Source organism: Salmo salar, chromosome ssa20 (assembly GCF_905237065.1).
Source record: "Salmo salar chromosome ssa20, Ssal_v3.1, whole genome shotgun sequence".
In the NCBI taxonomy this organism is placed as follows: Eukaryota; Metazoa; Chordata; class Actinopteri; order Salmoniformes; family Salmonidae; genus Salmo; species Salmo salar.
The window spans coordinates 50,501,218-50,523,732 of record NC_059461.1 but is presented as its reverse complement, the minus strand read 5'-3'; the positions used below and the strand labels follow the sequence as shown (position 1 = coordinate 50,523,732).

The following is a 22,515-nucleotide window of genomic DNA, read 5'->3' as shown; positions in this document are numbered from 1 at the left end:
CATGTAAAGTGTTAGTCCCATGTTCCATGAGCTGAAATAAAAGATCCCAGAAATGTTCCATATGCAGAAAAAGCTTATTTCTTTCAAATTTTGTGCGCAAATTTGTTTAGATCCCTGTTCGTGAGCATTTCTCCATCCACCTGACAAGTGTGTCATATCAAGAAGCTGCTTAAACAGCATGATCATTACACAGGTGCACCTTGTGCTGGGGACAATAAAAGGCCACTCTAAAGTGTGACAAAACTGCACATAACACAATGCCACAGATGTCTCAAGTTGAGGGTCAGAATTGAATGCTCATTTCTCTTCCATAAGCCACCTCCTAGGTCATTTTAGAGAATTTGGCAGTATGTCCAACCTGCCTCACAATGGCGGTGGGGTTATGGTATGGGCAGGAATAAGCTACAGACAACGAATACAATTACATTGTATCAATGGCAATTTGTATGCACAGAGATACCGTGATGAGATGCTGAGGCCCATTGTCGTACCATTCATCCACCGCCATCACCTCATGTTTCAGCATGATAATGCACGGCACCATGTCACAAGGATCTGTACACAATTCCTGGAAGCTTTAAATGTCCCAGGTCTTCCATGGCCTGCATACTCACCAGACATGTCACCCATTGAGTATGTTTGGGATGCTCTTGATCAATACGTAAGTCAGCGTGTTCCAGTTCACGCCAATATCTATTATCTTCACATAACAATTGAAGAGGAGTGGGACAACATTCCAAAGGCCACGATCAACAGCCTGATCAATTCTGTGAGGTAGATGTGTTGCGCTGCATGAAGAAAATGGTGGTCACACCAGATACTGAATGGTTTTCTGATCAACGCACCGACCTTTAATTTTATATATATATCTGTGACCAAGTCATGTGAAATCCATAGATTAGGGCCTGATGAATTCATTTCAATTGACAGATTTCCTTATATGAACTGTAAATCAGTCAAATCTTTGAAATTGTTGCATGTTGCACTTATATTTTTGTTCAGTGTATTTTACATGTGTTAAGGCCAAAGAGAAGGCGAGAGATAATTAGACACCTGTGATAATCTGAAGTACCCAAAAGGGCCACTAGATGTCTTGTGATGGATTACATAAAATCCTTGAAAGATACCAAAATTCTGGTAGTTTACTGGTAATCTTTGAATGTTTCCAGTAATATACCCTCCCTTTGCAAATTGCAACTCTATTCATGTGCTATTACATAATAAGGCAGGAGTTCCATGATATTCCACGCTCTTACAATATGATGAATTTCAAAAGCAGCCATTTTGATTTGTAGACCAACACCACATACTGCACATTGTCGTCTTGTTAGATGTTTGCCACTGCAGCAAGCAGATGGGTATGCTGGATGACTCTATGCATGTGGTCATTAACACTTTTTACATCAATACTTCATTGTAGATCATGCCTCACCAAACACACCCTTGAAATGGCCAACCAAGACGCCGATGGTGCCGGCCGTGATTGTCTCTCTGGATAATGCATTACATAACAATGTCTTCGATGGGAGATATGCATCATATGATGACTTTCTCCAACAGTGCACCTAAAGGGCCAATCTGGAGTTGCTACATGCATTTTTGGGCTGTTAAAAGTAATAATTTATAACTGTTGATTCTTGAAGAATACGCCATCAGAATACTCAGATGTTTTTAAACATGGTCAATGTAAAGTAAATGTATGCAAACACTGTATATCTTCAAAACATGGTTAAAGCCATCATTTTGATCTCATGGATGTTCAGTCCTTATATTTCTCAAGCCCCATCCCTCATCTGTTTACCAAAACAAGTAGCAGTGACTGCTTGGTTATTGTTTGAAATGCGGATCGGCCCTTTAATCTCAAAATCGATCTCATCTATACCACCCTTGAGCTAACCATTTTGCTGCATAACGTGTTATGTTCCGTTGAAAATTATAAACAGTGGATAAGAGGAATTACTATATTTTCAAAAATTGATTGCTTGCTGTAATAATGACTTATTTCACCATATCTTTGTACTAAATTACCCACTTGTATTTGTGTTTGCCATTTTATCCTGTTAAAATAGAGACTGTAAAATAGCAGCTCAAAAATACTGTTTTAATGCACTTACACAAAGGCTGTGTGAAAGCAGTGGAGCTATCACCATGCTTTTCCTATTAAAAAGTAGTGCCTGTTTACGTAACCTCCACATTTGGATTGATTGTGTTTCTAGCTTCCCAGGGGTTCCTGCATGCTAATTGTCATGTTGAGAGGGTTACAAAATCCACCATTTCCACTAGTCATGGTTCCCTCCCCTCTACAATGTGGGCACCCTTAGCAACAGTCCAGAGAGGGCAGTGACAGGTCAAGAGAGCCCTCTACAGGCAAAAGGGAGAATAAGCACACGTTTCTGAGTAAAATCTGAATCTGAAAGAGCTCCAGCCTTTAAGAACATACCCGGAATCTTAACTCCTGATAGGCTAATACTGTAGAGATATGCATTGTCAAACTGAAATGGTTGATATGGGAAAGCCATACCTTTGCCTATGAGAGGCTAGGTATGTATTTGATCATATGATTGTACATAAGTTAATTGAGCTATTTGGACATTACAGAGATTGTCTCTTCAATACATGTAGAATATGTGTATTTAATTCAAATGAATAAAAAGTGTGTTTAGGAGGTGATATAAGTAATAACATGTATACTCCATTTATAATCCATGAAAATACTTTCTTCCAAATATTTGGAGAAAACAGTGTTGGGCAAGTTAATCAATTGGCAAATATATGCTAGAATAAATGTATTTGTTGCTTCAATGGTCCCCCAGAGACATTTTCACTTGAAGTTTATATAGACCAGTGCAGATGTAGAATCACACATTATAAACAGTATTAACATTGTCACAATACACAACAACATAACCCTTTGCTGAATCACATTGAGTCTGAGATCTGGTTGGTATGTGGAAAAATGTCCACCTGTAAGCTATGGGTGACTTGTTTGCAATGCACAAAATAAATAAATAAAAATGCTAAACATGGCAAGAAGTCAAAGAGCCACTAACACACCTTTTAAAGATGTATGAATTTATATATATCATGCATTAAAAACCTCATTCATTTTCTTTGCATATTTATTTTCTCATTCATTGTTTTAAAAAAAATCTATTTACCAGTGTGATGGCATTGGTGAGACGGCATATCTCGGAGGAATTGTGCTAGGAGCCACACTGCTCATTAGCAATCCTCCTATCTGATTCCCATGCACTTTTCTTTGCCCTGCAAAGTGCCAGTAATGGAATTTAAATTAGTTTCCCAGCTGAATTAATTTACCAGCGATGAATGCACACTTCTGAAGGCAGCATTTGCAGGCGGAGGTTGGGAACTAGGGTTGCCAAGGGAGTGTATTTTACTGGTTTACTTTAGAAGTTTACCAGAACTTCCAGGATTTTGGTATCTTTCAAGGATTTTATGTAATCTATCAAACTACATCTAGTGGCACTTTTAGGTACTTCCAATTATCACAGGCGTCTGTGCCCTCTAACTGGCCTTATCATATGTCAAATATATTAAATAATGAAATAAGATGATATACATAAAATAGAATTACAAACATTATCCTAAATATAAACCATCAACCTACTGAATATCATTGGTGTTTAATATGAGGGTTTCAGTATGAAAAATCCTATATATATATATATATATATAGGATTTTTCATACTGATATATATACTCTTATTTTACTGATGTCAATACGTATTTGTTGTCAATGTTTTGGCATCAAAAAGGTTGCAGTTGTGAAAAAAGTAAATAGTTGGACGAGTTGCAGAGGTAACTAGAAACTACCTACTAGGAACTCATGGACAATATGGACACAGATACACAACATTAATACTATATATATATGAATGTATGTTCTAAAAGTTATTCAAGTATACATTACCAAAGTTACAATAGATTGTCATAGATTTTCTGTTAATTACCAAAATTACATGACACAACATGTGAACAAGTGCATGCGGAGGAGGGCAATTAAATTGGGCAGCTCAAGGAGCGATGTCAAGTTTTTAATCTCACAGATGTCACCAGAAACCATCTCATCAAATTTGTCACAGGCAGTGGCATGCTGCATAAATTATTTATGCCTACTGTCATATGTTAAAGTTTTAGATAATGTTTTATGCAATGCATGATAAGTGTGAGCATATGCATGTGTGTTCGGTAAATATACACTCAGTGACCAGTTTATTAGGTGTACCCATCCAGTACAAGGTCGGACCCCTCTTTGCCTCCAGAACAGCCCGATTTCTTTGGGGCATGGAAACGTAGGTCCCTTGATACCAATTGAGCTAACATGTGCCAGGAAAACATTCCGCCAGCAACCTGTACCATTGGTACGAGGCAGGAGTGGGCCATGGACTCATGCTGCTTACGCCAAATCCTGACTCTGCCATCCCCATGACACAACAGGAACCAGGATTCCTGTTTGTGGCCCGCCTGTTAGCTTGCACAATTCTTGCCATTCTCGTTCGAGCTCTCGTCAACAAGCTATTTTCGCCCCTACAGGTCTGCCGCTGACTGGATGTTTTTGTTTGTCGCACCATTCTCGGTAAACCCTTGACACTGTCATGCATGAAAAGGCCAGCAGGCCGACCATTTCCGAGATACTGGATCCGGCGCCCTGGCACCGATGATCATTCCACGCTCAATGTGGCTTAGGTCACTTGTTTTGCCCATTCTAACATTCAATCAAACTGTCACTGAATACCTCGATGCCCGTCCGCCTGCTTTATATAGCAAGCCATGGCCACATGACTCACTGTCTGTAGGAGCTAACCATTTTCGTGAATGGGGTGGTGTAACTAATAAACTGGCCACTGAGTGTACAGTACATAGGACATATGTGTGTCTCTCCTCACATGGAATGTGACGGTGTTACATGTATCACACTGCACATTCTATATTTGACTCAGTGTCCAGTGGGCCCCCATAGTGGTCTACAGACGACAGACATGCTGAATTCTGTATCATGATGGAGTTGCGAGTCTATGGATTGGGCTACATGGATTGTGTTCTTGCTGTCATTGGGAAAACACACAGAAGGAGATCATATTTTCTGTAATAGTAGTAAGACTCAACAGTCAGTCATCTGGCAAATTCCACACAATTCTGACTTTCATTCACATATGATCTGATAATGTGTCAGGTATATGCATGAGGTAGGGTAAACAACACTAGTGTTATTGGTTTCTACAGAGGGCCAGTCTATGTTGACTTCAATGTGGTGAGACCCACACAGACACGGTAAGACTGAGTTTTACTTTCTTTTGAGGGGAAATGTCTAATCCAATGTTAATAATTAGATATGGAGGTAATGTTTTGTTAGAACTAGCTGATAGGTTACACTCCAAAGAAAAGTCATTGGAAAGGGCTGTCTGGTATTATTCATTAACCAAATATTGATACTTCATTTGTACTTTCGTTCATGTCTCTAAGGAAAAAAGAACAAGCAGGTGAATTTGTGTGCGAGGTTGTGTTTTCATTTTCATCGCAGTAGAAACCTGTCATGATAGAACTGGTAGCTGAAATCGATGATGAACCGTCAACACATATTTGAGGCAATTACTGTTGCGCAAACACATGCTCTAAGTTATCGATACAACTAGTTCACAATTTATGGAGCAGCCAAGTTCTGCAGCTCCCTGACATGATTGAATATAACTTTGGGTTTACCCTTCATTGAACTGCAGGACAACATTAAACATTTATTGAAAAGCTGTCTTAATGTTTATGATTATGTTAATTCCGCTCATTATATTTTGCTAATTTACTCTGTGACTTTGGCCAGTGTCAGAAAGTGCTGCATTTTAGCCCTTGCACATTATCGTTGAATAACCAATGAAAAATCTTGAAAGCAGCATCTATAATAGATTTTATTGAAATGACAAAATTATTGGAAAAAAAAAATCCTTACTGGTAATTGGAGTTTATATCGGTTGCCGTGATCATGAATCAAAATTGTTCCTTCTTATACCGTACGAATGTTATAACCTGTTTTATTCCCTCGGTATGGACAGAAAGTATTGGCACGATAGACAAATGGGCGGAGAAGCTAAGTGGAAAGTTCGTACATGTATCTGACGTGTTTAGTGATACAGCTAATATCAGCTTTTATTGGATTGCAATCTCTACCTCTACACCGGTTAAACAAAAAAGGTACCCTGTTGAATGATGTCTGTGCATATGGCCTGTCCAGAGCATTTATCAAGGTGGCACCTCCGGCCACTGTAAGTCTGTTCTCCCAGTACCCCAGCCGCACTGAAACTCTACTGAAAAAGAGCAAGAGTAAGTTTCAACACTTAGGTTGACTTCACGTGACTTTATTTTGTATTTTTTGTTCTGACAATCTAATTATGTTACTCTTTCTACATTTGCAGTTTACATGAACAGAGTGGAGAGAACAGAAGCACAAGTTGAAGCGCCCTCCTCCAGCGTGGATTAGCTACTTGGCCCTCCTCTCCATCTTATTCTGTCCCGTGTGGAGGGAGGGTGAGGTGGATTTTTGTGCGCTTCAGGGCCTGGCATTTGCAGGCGGTGATAAACTCTGGGCTGGGTTGGTGATCCGCCTCAAGGCCATCCAGGAGGACTTTGGGATACTTCCCAAACATGACCCTCCAAAACATGACCCTCCAAACCGCACTCCTTAACACCTGCCCGCTTAACCCAGAAGCCAGCTGTATCAACGTGTCGGAAGAAACCCCGTTCAACTGACTACCGAAGTCAGCCTGCAGGCACCCAGCCCGCCACAAGGAGTCACTAGAGCACGATGAGCCAAGTAAAGCCCCACCGGCCAAACCCTCCGCTAACCCGGACGATGCTGGGCCAATTGTGCGTCACCCTATGGGACTCCCAGTCACGGCCGGTTGTGACACAGCCTGGGATCGAACCATGGGTCTGTCGTACTGAGATGCAGTGCCTTAGACCGCTGTGCCACTCGAGAGGCCGCATATGACTTTCTAAATAGGGTGGTCACCCTGCCTTTCTCAGTGCCTGAGATGTCCCCTGACTCCAAATGCAGAGCTTTTAAAACCTTCACTGACAGCCATCTAGTCTGACTGGTGGAAAGATATCAAGAGAGGAAAACACAGAGCTGGGAAGTTCTCTGCATTTGAAAAAGGCAGGCTTGATGACAACCTTGTGCCGTTCATTGGAAAGGGTCAAAGCGAGACAGAGACACTAGAAAAAGGCGTCCGTTGGGAGATCTGGGCCAAGAAAGTCAAGGCGCTAACAAATGAGGCATTACACGCCATGTATACCAAATGCAACCCTCTCATGTTTATCTTATGGCAAACGATGTGCATATGAGAAGGATAATAAACTCTGTTGGTGTGACAGTCATCGTCATGGATGCGATGAATTACGGGGGCCTCTCCAAAGCTAAAGACCTTGCTGCCTGGGTGGTGATTGCCAACCTTTGGCCCTGCCGTCTGAGCTGGATCCTGCAATGCTCAGAGGACCACCAGCAGAGGGCTGACATTGATGACGGTGATGGTGATATCATCCAGGCCAAGACCTTATGGGAGGTGTTCAGTGAGACCAGTCTGGAGCCCCACATGCTCAGAGATCATCTGGAGACTGAAAGGTTCCTTAAGGTAGACTTCCAGTTTACTCTGAAGGATGTTGATCTGCTCAGACTGTGTACAGTCAACCTGGACCAATCCATTAAAGTAAAACTGGCTTGGGTTAGAGCAGGAGCCAGCCTGAGAGACAGGGCCAAGTCAAAGCCATCTGCGGATTGGAACAGTAATCAGTATGAGCACAGAGGACATCTGCAAAGAGGTACGTTAAAAATAAGAATCTTTATGCTGTTAGAATTATTTTATGATATAGGCTAGTATATCATGGAGGTCAGTATACAGTATCACGCATAGATCATTATTATGGTATTTACATAACTCATTTAGCTAAGTCCATCAGTGTATAAAATGAATTTTGAATCAGACAGATCAGTCACAACAGAACCCAATGCACCCGTAAAATAATTGTTTGACAGTTTCCCTCAGTCTGCTGCTATTGTGTACTTGTTAACATGCAAAAATGGCAAGTCAGTGACCTTGAAATGTTCTGTTTCAGGAGCGATGTGTGCTAATAGCGCTCAGCTCACAAGCGTGGCATTCATAGCAGCAGACTGCATACCGTACAGTCCCTTGCGAGCAATCACAAATGGTGTAACTTCCCACACGCCATAACCTTTTCCATTAACCCCCGGTGCCCATTAGAATGACGACCAACCATGTCCAATGGTACCATTCAAAATACACTCACCTGCCAGTTTATTAGGTACATCGTTCCTACAGACAGTGAGTCATATGGCCGTGGCTTGCTGTATAAGGCAAGCTGACAGGCATCGAGGCATTCAGATACTGTTAGAAAGGCCTAAGCGACTTTAAGCGTGGTATGATCGTCGATGCCAAGCGCACCAGACCGAGTATCTCAGAAACGGACGCCCCACTGGGCTTTTTACGCACGACAATGTCTAGGGTTTACCGATAATGGTGCGACAAAAATAAATAAAACTGTGTCAGTCCTGTGGGCGAAACAGCTCGTCGAAGGAGAATGGCAAGAATCGTGCAAGCTAACAGGCGGGCCACAAATAGACAAATAACGGCGAAGTACAACAGTGGTGTGCAGAACGAAATCTCGGAATGCACAACTCGCCATTCCTTGTCACGGATGGGCTATTGCAGCAGATGACCACACCGGGTTCCACTCCTATCAGCTAAAAACAAGAAGCGGCTCCAGTGGGCACGTGATCACTAACACTGGGCAATTGAAGAGTGGAAAAACGTCTGGAACATGACAGCGAGTTCAGAATACTTGAGTGGCCTGCGCAGTGGGCAGACTTCAACCCAATAGAGCATGTTTGGGATGAGATGGGATGGGCTGTTTGCAGAATGAATGTACCGCCATCCAATCAGCAGCAACTGCATGATGCCATCACGTCAGCATGGACCAACATCCCGGTGGAACATTTCAGCTAAAAACAAGAAGTAGCTCCAGCGAGGACGCAACCACCAACACTGGACAATTGAGGAGTGGAAAAACATTGCCTGGACCAACAAATCCCAGTTCCCGTTGCATCATGTTGATGGCAGTCAGGATTTGGCATTAGCAGTACGAGTCCATGACCCCATCCTGCCTCGTGTCAATGCTACAGGCTGGTGGCTGTGGTGTAATGGTGTGGGAAATGTTTTTATGGCACACAATTGGTCCATTGATACCAACTGAGCAACGTTTCCATTCCCCAAAAACTTCTGTCTGTTCTTGAGGCAAAGTGGGGTCCGACCCGGTACTAGATTGGTGTACCTAATAAACTGGCCTGTGAGTGTATATATCACTGTGTCACACAATGTCATGTCTGCATTGTTCTCTAGATGGAAAAGTTGAACCTGCCAATGAAATACCAACAGCTGCTGACAGGGTGTCAACTCGATGGAGCGACTCTAGTTTATTGGAGCAGCAGTGAGATCTAGCTAGTTACATTTGCTCTGACTAGCCAGCTAACTAGCGATTAGCATTAGTTGCAAACACGATTTAGCTTAACTTGCTAAGAAAATACTAACTAGCTGTTTGTAGATGTAAGAAACACAAACTAATATTGTAATTATAGAACGCATTTGGATTTATATTAAGATCAAAGTGGAAACAACATCATTGTCATCAACATTGTTGCATGTGCTGCATTGACCATGCAGACTGAACGAAAGTGTCTTGTGGTCAAGCAACAACAAATGCGCTCCTTGAGTGACGGGGGTGGGACTAGGTCTGTGTGGAAAGCGGCATGGAAAGAGAGAGAGAAAATGGACGTTACACACAGCGTATCACATTTAACAAACCAAACATTAAAATACTGTTATAGAAGGTAAAGTAAAAACCCAAACCGGTATATAGTAAAATACGGTGTACCGCCCAGCCCTAGTGAGATCAGACATGCCCTTCAGACGACCTTGGAAGAATGAATCGCTTTCAGTTCGCACTTCCTGGGTGCCATGCCAAATGCTCAGTCTTACCCGACATGTCAGTGACTGCAAAAATAATGGCTAATCAAACCCTCCGGAATCCCATTGGATAAAAAATTATCTTCCATTTTGTAACACTTTTTATATCTTTGGAAAGATTACACTGTATTTAAATTGTTTTAACTCTTCCTTCAAATGTTCTCTAAGAGGCCTATTGCAGTTCAATGACTGACATGTGAATACAGCAACACACAATGATAACCTAGATTTCAATGATGTCATTATTTTGTTAATAAATGGGGATTCTGTAGTTTCTTCAACTCTAGGCCTACGCAAAAATGACCACAGCGGTCGCATCCCTTGCAGTGCCTTGCTGACACCACAAGAGTGGGCTGTGCACTAGGCCTACACAAGGTTTGGTGCATTGGAAAAGACAGTGATTGACAAGACATCTCATGTGGTTGTGAATGTGAACAGCTAAATACTTGAACGTATGATCGAGAGCAATAAGCATCCTTTATGACCAACTACAATGAATAAGCTATCTGAATAACATAGAGCAGTAATAGTATAATGGCATGCATCATTTATTCACCTAATGCAAGTGCCTTTTACAAATAACGATACTCCAAGTCTATTGTTTAGCTTACATAATACATATGAAACAATGAATGAGGAACATCACTGTCCAAGAATAGGGGTAGTGGGAGAGGAGGGGATGGTAATTATCGGGGAGTAGATAACAGCTGGTGATAATGTCTATTTTCTCTGAGACGGACTTGAGGTCCTCCATAATGAGTCGGATGCTGTGGGAGGCGTTGATGATGCCGTTCTGGGAGCTGTTTAGGTGGGTTGTGGCCATGCGTATCTCCTTTGTGGCATTACCATACACCTGTTTGATGGTGTGGGACACATCCGTGCACAGACGTGCATTGCTCTCTTGTAATTTCAGCTGGAGTAAAGTGTTGTAGTAGAGCCCACTGTGTTCAGGCCTAGACACAACCAACTCCTCTACCACGGACTGAATGTCAGGGTTATCTCTGTTCACAAGCAGGGGAGTTAAGTCCTTGTGTAATATTTGTGTGTTTTCAGAGCTTGCAGGAATGACACATTTCAGTACTTTCTCAACCTCCCCCTCGCTGTCAGTCTCAGATGCTTCCCCTGGTACCTTTTGCCCTCCGGCAGTTGAATGTGGAGAGAGGGAAGTGATGTATACCTCATCATCTGAGTCGGTTTCTGACGCCTCGCCTTGCACTACTATCTGGTATTTGTCACTTGCCATACCACACCACCTAAATACACAAGATAATTGTGAACGCCAACAGTAGAAAATATCATATTTTATGGAGAGGCATAGTTTAATGGAACAGTGAAGCATGTTCTGATGGTATGCATTGTTTAATGGAACTGTTGCATCATCAAATGATGCCTGGCTGCCCATCGGAATGTGCCTCCCCCCAAATTTGGTCACTAGCCCAAATATTTTTTTTGTGCGAGATAATAACCATTGAAATGCGCCCCCCGTTTAATCATGTTATCAAATGTAACTATTTGGCTTGTTATGTTAATCAATCTACATTAAATCAATTAATCAATGCCAATATAGATAGCTAGCCTGCTATTATTCGAAAAATGTATGTAAAACAAATATTCATACCTCCAGTCCTGCAAAAAAAGAATCACATGAGCACCCGGAAGTCGGTCAAAACACTCACTCACTAGGGTTGACCCAAACTAAGTACTGCACAAATTCGCTAATCATTACAACTAGATGTCTGTTAAATCCGACTAAATTGAACATTTAGATGATGTGTAGATCTAAGTATCTGTGCAACTCCTCACAAAGACTAACCCTCGTGAGAATGCAGTACGATTCTTGACCAATCAGAGTAGAGACCGAACGACATGTGACATTTGGAACGTCAGCCATACGCAGTCATTGGCCGTGTTCGAGAACATCAAAACCGTAATGTATCATGGGTAAATGGTGAATGAGTGATTGATCTACAAATAACAATGAGTCGTTATTTATGACAGACGGTGATTTGTAGATCAATCATTCGGCAGTCTCCTCCACTGTCGGCTGCAATGTCGAACAAGCCTATTGATGTCAACAAACTCCATATGATCGTGCGACGCAAGCAAGCTTCCTCGACGCAGCGTAAAATATTTTGTGATGAAGGTATGAAGTGTAATCTGTAGCAGTTACAGTAAGCGCTATTTTATGGTTAATAAATTAGAGCAATAGTTTGTGCATGAAAAAAAGGACCGATGCACTAAGACATCGCCGCAGTGTTCTGTAAGAAATTACATTCTTCATCGTCAGCATTCGCCGTCACGGCCACTGCAACCCAGCTACGGTCACTGGCAGCAGCCAGTGGTAGCTGGTTAGGTTGTCAGTGGTCAGACTGTTGATGACTAGTTATGAGTCTCTGACTGTATGGTGTGTGATGTAGTTGTCTGTAATTTTCACTATCAGTTTTATTTTAAGTTCTTCCCTGTACCAAAAGGGAAAGGCTATTGCATATGTATTTATTGTCGCTGTAGAGACAGCGTTATGTTCCTGTATGTCTGCATAAATTCACATTGCCCACAAACTAACGTTACTCAGCTCATCATGTCTCATCTGAGTGGAATTTACGTGGGAACGTCGTGATTTGTTGTTGGGTGAACTTCAAATGGACTGGAGAAGAAACTGTCACAATACTCTTGTGTGAATGTTGTAATGAACATCTCTGGATTGGTTTATGTCACAATGTATTTCTGTCATTTATATCCAGTATCTATTTTGGATGCTGTCGTGACTCATATATTCTTCCATAATGAGGTTTCATATACCTTTGATTTAAAAAAACAACACTGGTGTTCCTGTCTTGAATACTAGCTTATTATAATGCAACTTGAATGCTGCTCTTTGATGCATATTGCTACAGCATTTTATTTCAGTAGAAAGTCTAACATTTATTTCAGGCCATTTTATTATAATCATTCGGCTATCCCTCAGTCTACCTCTAATGTACAGAAATTACATTAGCCTACATTATGGTGTAGTACTTCAACCTTTTTCCATGTGTTCTTGTCTACTTCCAACCAGGAGGAGCCCAGGGGGCTGCTACCAGAGCAGGTACACCCAGTGAGGGGAGGGAGAGACCATGGACCTGAGTGAGAGGAGGCCCAACAAGTGGTGGACAGAGTCGGACACCTTCGCCATGCTGGCCCTCATCGAGCAGCTGGACCTGGTGCATGAGCTGGATAAGAAGCGTCAGCGCAATGACTCACACTTCCGCCGCCTGCGCTACAGCCTGGCCAAACGGGACATCCACTTCACTGTCAACCAGATACGCAACCGCTGGAAGAGCCTCAAGCACAAGTACCGCAAGATCAAGATGGCAGGATACCGTAGCGCCTCTGCACGCCTGGCCACCATCGAGTCGTTCCGTTACTTTCGTATGCTGGACCGCATGCTGGCCAGGAGGGCCCGGGTGGGGGCCCCAGTGCAAGGCATTGCAGATGGACACAATATGGTGGTGTTGACCCCTTCAGACCTGGAGGATCATACTGATGGTACTACTTTCTGGCTTTAGGATTATTATACATTTATTATTTCACATTAAATAATTGTAAATAAGTGTATGCTTTGCGTTGGCCTGCTCTGCTCACTCTTCTACTCAGGTGATGTTGCTCAGCCCGAATCTGTGGCCCCTTGGCAGGACAGCCTGGCTCCAGCTCTAGAGGGAGAAGGGGACGAGACTAATGCCATCCCAATAGAGGCCAACGTCAGCACTCCGGGCTGGGCCTTGAAGTCAGACGAGATAATGACTTTGGGTCTGTCTGGAGAGTATCTTTACCCAGTGAAGAGTGAGCCACATTCAGTACCCTCTTTACATGATGGTGAGGGAGCTAGGGACCCCACTGGCTGCAGTCCAGAAGAACAAACTGGTGAGTGCTTTTATAATTGAGTGGCTACATGACCATCTATATTCTATGTAATTAATGTGTTCTTTTTAACTAATATCATGTTATTCATCTGTTGGAATTTTACTTTGTATTTATCAATTGTTTAAAGCTGTGGATAATAGACATTACAGCGATAACCAAAAACAAATACAAGTTGTCCTGCTGTTCATTTCTCCACAGGCACTTGTGAGGACACCAGCACCCTGATCCTCCAGCAGCTCACCATCCTGAACCATCAGCTAGGGGAACAGCTCGCTGAGCAAAGGGCCTTCCACTGCAGCATGCTGGGTATGATGGACCGACAGATAGAGGTCCTGGAGCAGCTCTCCAACTTCTCCACAGGCCGCCAGGTCAAGACCGAACCCGATGACAGTAACACTCCTATCAGCCAGCAGGTCCACAACTCCCTGGTGCGCATCTTGAGAGGAGTGGAACAGGTCCAAACCCAAGGACACCAGCCGTGCTCATGCAAGGCCTACCCCTCACAGCCTACATCTCCCTCCTGGACAGTCTCTCTGTTGGAGGTCCACAAAGAATCACCCTCCAGGGATGGGAACTCAACTAGTGACACATCCAACCCTCAGCCCTCAGACCATGGGCGTCCTGAACCTCAAGGACCATCCCCCTCAGAGCAGCTTCCCACTTCCCCACAGAAAGGTGTTTTGCTTAACGGACTCTCAAACAAGTGCCAGCACAACTGAGTGCTCTTGAAGCTTCATTCTGACAGAAGAGAGCATACACTCTTAGAAAAAAGGGTTCCAAAAGGGTACTTAATTTGTCCCCATAGGAAAACCCTTTTAGGATCCAGGCGGAATCCTTTTTGGTTGCAGGTAAAACACATTTGTGTTCCATGTAGAACCCTCTGTGAAAAGGGTTCTACATGGAACCTAAAAAGGGTTCTACTTGAAACCAAAAAGGGTTCTTCAAAGGGTTATCCTATGGGCACAGCCGAAGAATTGTTTCAGGTTCTAGATATAACCTTTTTTTTCTAAGAGTGTTGAATAAAAAAATATGGCTGCTTACATTTATGAGGGACTTGCCATTTTGAGAATGTATTCCAACTTCTCTCTTCAGTTTAATTTTGTCATGTCCAAATGTTTTAATGTACAAAAGTGAATAATCTGATGTTTTAATCAGATATATTTTAAAGTCTACAATCTAGAGAATTTTGACAAATCTTAGCGCAGAGGTTTATTTATTCTAGTCAAGAAGAGAGATTCCAATTCGCCAGCAATCATCCACTGAAACTTGCTAGATTCCCCAAATTATGTTTAAATGTATGTTTTCTTAACTCATACACATTTATGTGGAAGCTGGTCAAGCAAAGGATTTATCCAAATTTCTCCTCTTTTCTAAATGTTCCCTTTCCTAAACATATTGGATATTTTGGTAACTTAATTTCTACATTGAAGACTTGTTTTAAACATGGACTTTGTAGAACTCCATTTGCACAGCTGTTTGCATAGTCGTGGATACACATGGCTGCTTTAATTTAGGCCAGTGAATGTGTTTTACTTTGCTTTAGCTTCGCTGAAGATGAGAGGTACTATAGTGTGTAAGTGCAATATGGTAATGAAGTCTACATTTGCAATCTGACAAGAGAATCTTCCAACATCATCCATCACTTAATTTGTGTCTTGGAATTGTATTACTACATCTTGGCAGTACTGCAATATGGCATGTTTTGCTTGTAATTTGTTACCTGTCTTAAGCAAGAATTTAGCTTGGACTGTCTGGGAGTGGTCTGAATGGGGAGGGGAAAACTGAAAATTAGCTGTTATTGGCAGAGAGGTTTGGAATTTGTGCTTCGTTCAGTACATTTTTACGTTCTGGAACATTCAATTGAATGAAAATGATGCTGTAATGAACGACTAGTCGAAAACGGGGAGGGGTTGGGGAACGCTGTCAACATGGCTAATTTCAGGCAGTCTTTTCAAACAGCTCTTACATTAAAAGCATTATCATGATTTTCACAATTTCACAGTATTATACCAACCTCATAGTGTGAAAATATATATAAAACACCGGAAAATCACATTTTTGACCTCACTGCGACTAAGACAATTTTCCACCTCTCTCCAAAAGTCATTTTAATACATGACTTCCAGCTTCAATCAGAACTTGTATCAAGTCCATTGATATTGAGTTATTTAGTGTAATGTATGTGATGCACCTTGACATTAAACCTAATCCAAATGAGTACAATAAAAAGAGGCATACTTGTGATGATAGTCTTATTTATGGACTGAAACGTGTCTGAAAATGTCATTGATACTATTGTATTTTTTAAGTGAAGAATTAAACATTCACTGTAATGGAAGGACTGGTTTTATTTATGAATCGCAAATCTCATCAGTAGCTTTAGCCATTTTGGAATTAGAAATGAATGTTGCAATGTACATTGTAGGCCTACTTCAAAAGGAAAATATGATGTACATTTATTTCAAATGCAAGCTTTTTTTGCGGGACAATTATTTGAGCGCCCTTTTTCAGCATCAGACACTCCAAGATCTCCAAACTGTTTTGTAGTATACTCTAATAACTCTAAGCGATACCAGATCCCTGAATACCAATATACTTTTATCATAACATTGAAGCTGTAACAAAAAGTAGCCTAAAATGAGAAGATATTCAATAAAACATGAATTGTGTTTCTTTTTACGTTTTATGTGTTCCCAGACTGAAAATGTGCATCACCTCGCCTATTGTGAACATGTCTCTGTCCTCATATAACCTGTCAAATTAAAAGGACATGCATTGAAATTATGTGACGGTCTTAAAATATGAATAAGGGAATTTCCCATAAACTGGGAAGGGTGTGAGCTGCATGAAGAAACAAACTATTTGCATTGTTGTCCTAGCTGGTGACCCTATTAACCAATTCATAGTGTCTGATTGTTTTTTCTTCTAAACAAAACAATAAAGAAAAATGTTTAGCATTTTCTCCTGTAATCAGTTATCCAGCTATTTGTCCTTCGGCACGCCTAAGCAAAGTTGTGCCTCCTTCGCAGGTTCCGTAGTCAGGAAGTAACGCTTTGTTTACATCGTGAGCAATTTAGCGGAAAGTAACTCAAACCAGAGCTGTAAAATAGGTAATTTGTTGGATTTACATGAGTTAGCAATATGTGATCATATTTATTGCACGTAGATAGCAAATTATATTTGAATTCAGAAGAAAGCATTGGCCGCAGTTTCAAGCACTAGCTAACGTTAGCTAGCTAGATGTTCTCCACCAGTGTACCAGGATCATTTAGCTTGCATGTTTTAAACGTTTGTCAGTCAGGTAGAGAACGTTGCCTAGCTTTTCGTATTAAGATTTTTATTTTATTTCAGACATGGCCGACGACGTACTCTTTGAGTTCCTCCACATGGAGATGGTGTCCCATATTTACAAAGACCAAGCCTCGAGAGGTGAGATGGACAAGGTAGGTTAAGCTCGTAACGTCATTAGACAGCCACCTGACATACCTACTCAACATTGTTTGAAAGCTTGGTCATCATCAAAAGGTGTGTTTGTTGAATCTATTGTTGTCACATCTAGCTATTTGGGGGTTTTCTACACAGGATAGGGCAACTTGTGTGTCCACTCTGGAAGGCATGGGCTTCAGAGTAGGACAAGGGCTTATTGAAAGGTAGGACAACAGTTTTCACTATTGCATATGCCCTGTATTTCAGTTTGACCTAAGTTCCACCTTTAAGTACTTTAGTACTTTAGTATCACTTTACCTGATTGAAATGGCAATATATGTAGGCTAACCTTGTGTTTTCCTGACCCCCTCCAGGTTTACGAAAGATTCGCCCAGCTTCAAAGATGACTTGGATGTCATGAAATTCATCTGTAAAGACTTCTGGATAAATGTCTTCAGAAAGCAAATTGACAACCTTAGGACAAACCACCAGGTGTGCCCATGTTTGAAAAATAAAGCCCTTTAGATTAGGAATACAGCTGCTGATGTACCACACTACCTATGGCCTTCCTCCCAAATATTCATGGTGTGTCTTGTTTCTACACAGGGTACTTATGTTTTGCAAGACAACAAGTTTGCGCTCTTGACACAGTTTTCCAACGGGAAGCAGTACCTTGAGGAAGCTCCAAAAGTAAGACATCCAATTGTTTTTAAAAAGTAGACCCAGTTGTTTCTTATTTTACAACAGTGGTCTTAAATCTTGGTTCTGGGGACCCAGGCTGGGAACACATTTGTTCCAGCCCGGCACTAACGCCAGGTTAAACTTGATAAGTTAAAGTATGCATGTTAGTACTTGGATGACACCCTATTTCGTCCAAGGTTTAACATTACTCTAGAATATTCAGCCAAATAGATTGAAATATAGGCCTTCAGTGATTGAACTCGAAAGTAAATGTTCAGCCGTAACTGTCTGGTATGTTTTGCAACAGTATCTGGCATACTCCTGTGGATTGGTGAGAGGAGCTTTGTCTAACTTGGGTATGGACTGCGTGGTGACAGCTGAGGTCTCCCTAATGCCCTCATGTGAGTCTCTTATCATCATCATCATTTATCATATACCATCATACCACACCAAACATTACCGATACTATAGAGATGTTTCAAATCAGAGACTATTCAGTTTGTTAAGCAGTCAAACTCATCCCTTGTTAGGTTTTATCTCACTTCAAAAACATTATCTAGCTTCGAGACAGCTTCTTAAAGAGCTCAATGTGTCTTTATTACGTAGCCGTGAAAGTAACAAAATTACACAATTCCATATTTGTCATAAACAACTTTATTACAAAGGAGTGCTGTACTGAACATGCACAGCTCGGCAACTTCAGATGATCAGGTGTTTGTACGTAGTTAGCTTGGCGGACATGACATGCTAAGCTAGCGTTTCAGTGGTTTCTATTGAAACCGCCGTTAGAGGCACCTCTTTCTATATGGGCCCTCTTTGGATACCGACACTGGTGAGTTCTGAGCAGACTATCTATCAGCTTGGTGCAGAACCTGAAGCACTTCAGTGATTCCTTTTCCATTATAAAAGGAGCTACATGTGATATTTTTGTGGCCATCAAATCTCTTGTCAAATTGACTGAGGCTAAATAATTTGTATAAGTACCACGCGCTAACGGATTGTTATCGTTGACCAATAAGAAGGTTGCACCATTCAAATGCAATTTTGTGTGGGCCCAATAATTCCACTATTGCTGTAGATACTGTATCTTAAAGACATTTTCTGAAATTACAATGCAAAAAATATTCCATGTAGCTTCTTTCATGACAAGGTGCATAATATGTCCATACTTTGTCAGATATTTGTCATTTTAAGTAATATTACCAACTTTTCTGTTCCCACACAGGTAAATTCCAGGTCGTGATTCAGAAGATTTGAATAGGACCCACCTCTTTAAAATGTTATGTTCATCTGTGACAATAAAATAATGTGAATGTCAACCTTAAGGTCCTTAAATGTCATTACATTGAAGGTGGTTTACTACATATTATTTTTGTATAACTTTTTTTCTTCATTTTTTCCCCTTAGAAAGCAATAATAAATTGTAAAGAATTACACACTTATTTGAGTTTTATAACATACTTTAAAAAAAAGCTTAATGTAGTCACCGGATATCGATTCCTCTATTTAATTGTCTTTAACAGATTTATTTTGTATCCTAACATCAGTTTCATGTCTTTGTATATTAACTAGAATTTGTCTTCAGTGTGACACTTGTGAAGGTATTGCAGTTAGTCTGTTGTAGGTATCATCTCTGTTGTTGAGGGAAATCAAATACGAATTGCATTTTTATTCTCAAATGATTTTCATACTTATCCCATGTCATTTCCTTGGCTCTTTGTTGACTGTATTTGCTAAAGAAACAACAAATAGTTGTTGACGAAATAACTATTTTCTGCCACTAGAGGGTAGTCTCTGCAATATACTCTTCTCGACAGCATGCCTGTGAATGGATTTGGAGTGCATTTTCCTTTGAAAAGTGAGCCCAGTTGAACATTATAGCAGTGATAGCCAGCTCTCCAGTTGTCTCTTTCAAACTTTGTGAATCATGTTAATATCTTGAGATATGATCATTCTGTTTTACCCTGCATCAAAAGAAATGCATTTAAGACCGGGATTGAAAATGTTGTTTGTACAAAATAATACTTTTTAAAGGGGCGATCTGCAGTTACTACATCCATTTTTGGACTTATAAATTAATGATATGTACCTTTTTGATTATTTTTAGAAAATAACTTATAAATGCGTCATGAGCTTAGTTCACCTGTCTTACCCCATCAGAACCCAAAATATAAGCTTGTTTTACTCCAATGTTTGTAAATAAAGTACATTTAAAGAAACACTATATAGCCTCAACATGGTTAAAACTATAATTTGGGATGGTCATTGCTCAGTCTAGGACTTTCAGAGTGGTTACATTTCTCCAACCCATCCCTCAGCTTTTTACCGAAACGGGGCTGGAAGGACGCTTTGTTATTGTTACAACTGCAGATTGCCGCTTTAAAACACTATTTGAAACATATTTGATCAAGTTTGATAATACTTAATGAAACAGGAAGTTACCTCATCTCTTACTGTTCCATGTAAATGTTTTATGGATTGAAATGCATAATTCTGTTCTGTTTACGATCAGTGCCTCAGGCTCTAGAAAGGCTATGTGTTCAGCTTTCAGCATTTCAAAGGGAAAGCCACCTACAGCCAAAACCTCTTTGTTTTGTATGAAATTGTGCTTCAATACCAACTGGACAGGATTTATCTATTTGGCACAAAACTTTGTAATGGTCAACTGCATATTGTTTTGAAGATCGTGAGAATAAATACAGAGCAGCAGAATTAGGCTAGGTTAGATAAATGCTCTTCCTAGTTTTTACTTGTCCGGGGACATTTAAGAGGAAGGAGGATGTACGTAGGCTATGTGACTGGATTGTGTCCCAGATATCCATTCCCTTGTGATATTTGCTTCATTCATTTCAACATCAAGCAGACTTTTTTTTACGTTACAAATCTATTTGTATTCAACATGGAAACCTCTCCCTACCTCTGATGATAGGTTTTATACCCTTTTCAAAGACCGTGTCCTCTTCCTGATTTTGACATATCAGTCAAGTCAGGTTTATTTGTGCTCTCCTAAAACAAGCTTTTATTTAGACTGCCACGTCGTGTTATTTAATTATCTGTAATATTTTGAGTTTGGCTTTGGTTCTGGTTACCTAGAAAAGTCCTGCCTTGCCCTTTTAAGGAAAGGCATTCTTAGGATAAAAGGATTTATGTCAGTACCTCCAAAACCACAGCTTGTATTGCTCCCCTCAACATAGCCAAAGGTTGATCATTCCTTCACATTTACACGTCTTAAATCGCAATATCCAAGCACAAAGTCACTGGCGCCATCCCTTCGGTTAAAGGCCTTTTTTCCCTTGATGAAAAGAAACAAATACAGAATGCTTTAGCTTTAAACTAAGGTACACAAAAGGTGTACGTAGTGCAAGACTACCTGGGGTGAGCCATTCACAGGCTCTCTTTGTGGAGAACTTTTACTTTGCCACAGGGAGAAGTAAATAAATGCTCTGAGCCAGAACTCCAGCTGTCTCACTTCTCCTTTCTAAAGCCATAAAAAAGAGGCTGGAGTGAGTTGGTGTCTGCTCCATCACTCTAAAACAGAGAATTAACTATGACCAACTTCAAACACCCCGTCTGGTCTGAATGTATGTTCAAGTAAACATCCTCCACAGTTCCACCTCTTAATTCCCCCCCCCATTCCTTTCTTTTAGGTCTGATGCAGTTCTCTGTTTTATTTTGGGGGTTTTCGCAAGCATAACCATCTGTGCTGGAGAGCTTTCTTCCCTCAAATGTAATTTTTCCCTGTGTGTGTACCATTTCTGTTATATTTCTACCATATAGAGTTGGTTGTAGTGAATGTATTTCTGTAATTCCAGGAAACCGGTTCAAAGACCTATGCAATTTTTACTACCATGATTGTTGTGCTATAAGTACCTGTACTTTAATAGCTGTATGGTCTTGAAATGTTTTTGTTTTTCTCCAAATAAAGATAATTGTTTGAACTCTTCAAAATATTCATCATGTCCACTGTGAAAGAAGTGGCACAATGTCTTGTGATACAGAAGTTAGACTGATTAAACATACAGAAAGCTGGCAGTGAGTCAGATGTAACACACAGTAACCCTCTGTTGTCCACATTGCATGGTAATATTTGCAGAATTAACTTTTGTAATGTTTGCAGCACTGATATGTTCAGCAGCACCAAGCTCTCCTTTTCTGACCATGAAAGGGAGTCCTGGGAGAATTGAAATGAAGACATACAAAGAGGAAGGGAAGAGTATATGAATTGCCCATAAACATTGTGCATGTCATAACATTTACACAACAAAGTCAAAGGGACAGAGACTATCTGGCTGACAGCATAAGGATCCTCTTCCCCAAACTCCAGTAAAATGGTCTCTGTCTCCAGAGCTTGATTGTGCTGGAGCAGTAAGATTGTGGATTAGATTGGGCAGGGAGCCAGCTGCTACCCTGCATAGCACTACATGGCGTTCCCAGGCCTTCCCTGCATCACAATGTGATCAAT

General features: G+C 40.9%; 2 protein-coding genes and 1 pseudogene across 3 annotated transcripts; 2 read left to right on the top strand and 1 right to left on the bottom strand.

Moving 5' to 3' along the window:
* Window positions 1-10,504: 10,504 nt before the first annotated feature.
* LOC106580726 (biogenesis of lysosome-related organelles complex 1 subunit 3-like) lies at window positions 10,505-11,869 on the bottom strand (annotated as a pseudogene).
* A 60-nt stretch (window positions 11,870-11,929) lies between these two features.
* LOC106580725 (uncharacterized) lies at window positions 11,930-16,190 on the top strand. 2 transcript variants are annotated; one of them, XM_014162066.2, is made up of 4 exons: window positions 11,930-12,189; window positions 13,102-13,571; window positions 13,680-13,946; window positions 14,145-16,190. In XM_014162066.2, the coding sequence occupies exons 2-4, from the start codon at window positions 13,160-13,162 to the stop codon at window positions 14,663-14,665; spliced, it is 1,200 nt and encodes a 399-aa protein (XP_014017541.1). In that variant the 5' UTR covers window positions 11,930-12,189; window positions 13,102-13,159; the 3' UTR covers window positions 14,666-16,190. The 2 variants fall into 2 exon arrangements, with proteins under 2 accessions (XP_014017541.1, XP_014017542.1); XM_014162067.2 differs by having other exon boundaries at window positions 11,951-12,217.
* Window positions 16,191-16,757: 567 nt separating this feature from the next.
* Window positions 16,758-22,001, top strand: trappc6bl (trafficking protein particle complex subunit 6B, like). The gene is made up of 7 exons (XM_014162070.2): window positions 16,758-17,056; window positions 17,298-17,389; window positions 17,529-17,596; window positions 17,747-17,864; window positions 17,979-18,062; window positions 18,361-18,454; window positions 19,279-22,001. Exons 2-7 carry the CDS (start codon window positions 17,300-17,302, stop codon window positions 19,308-19,310), a joined length of 486 nt encoding a protein of 161 aa, XP_014017545.1. The 5' UTR covers window positions 16,758-17,056; window positions 17,298-17,299; the 3' UTR covers window positions 19,311-22,001.
* The last annotated feature ends 514 nt before the right edge of the window (window positions 22,002-22,515 follow it).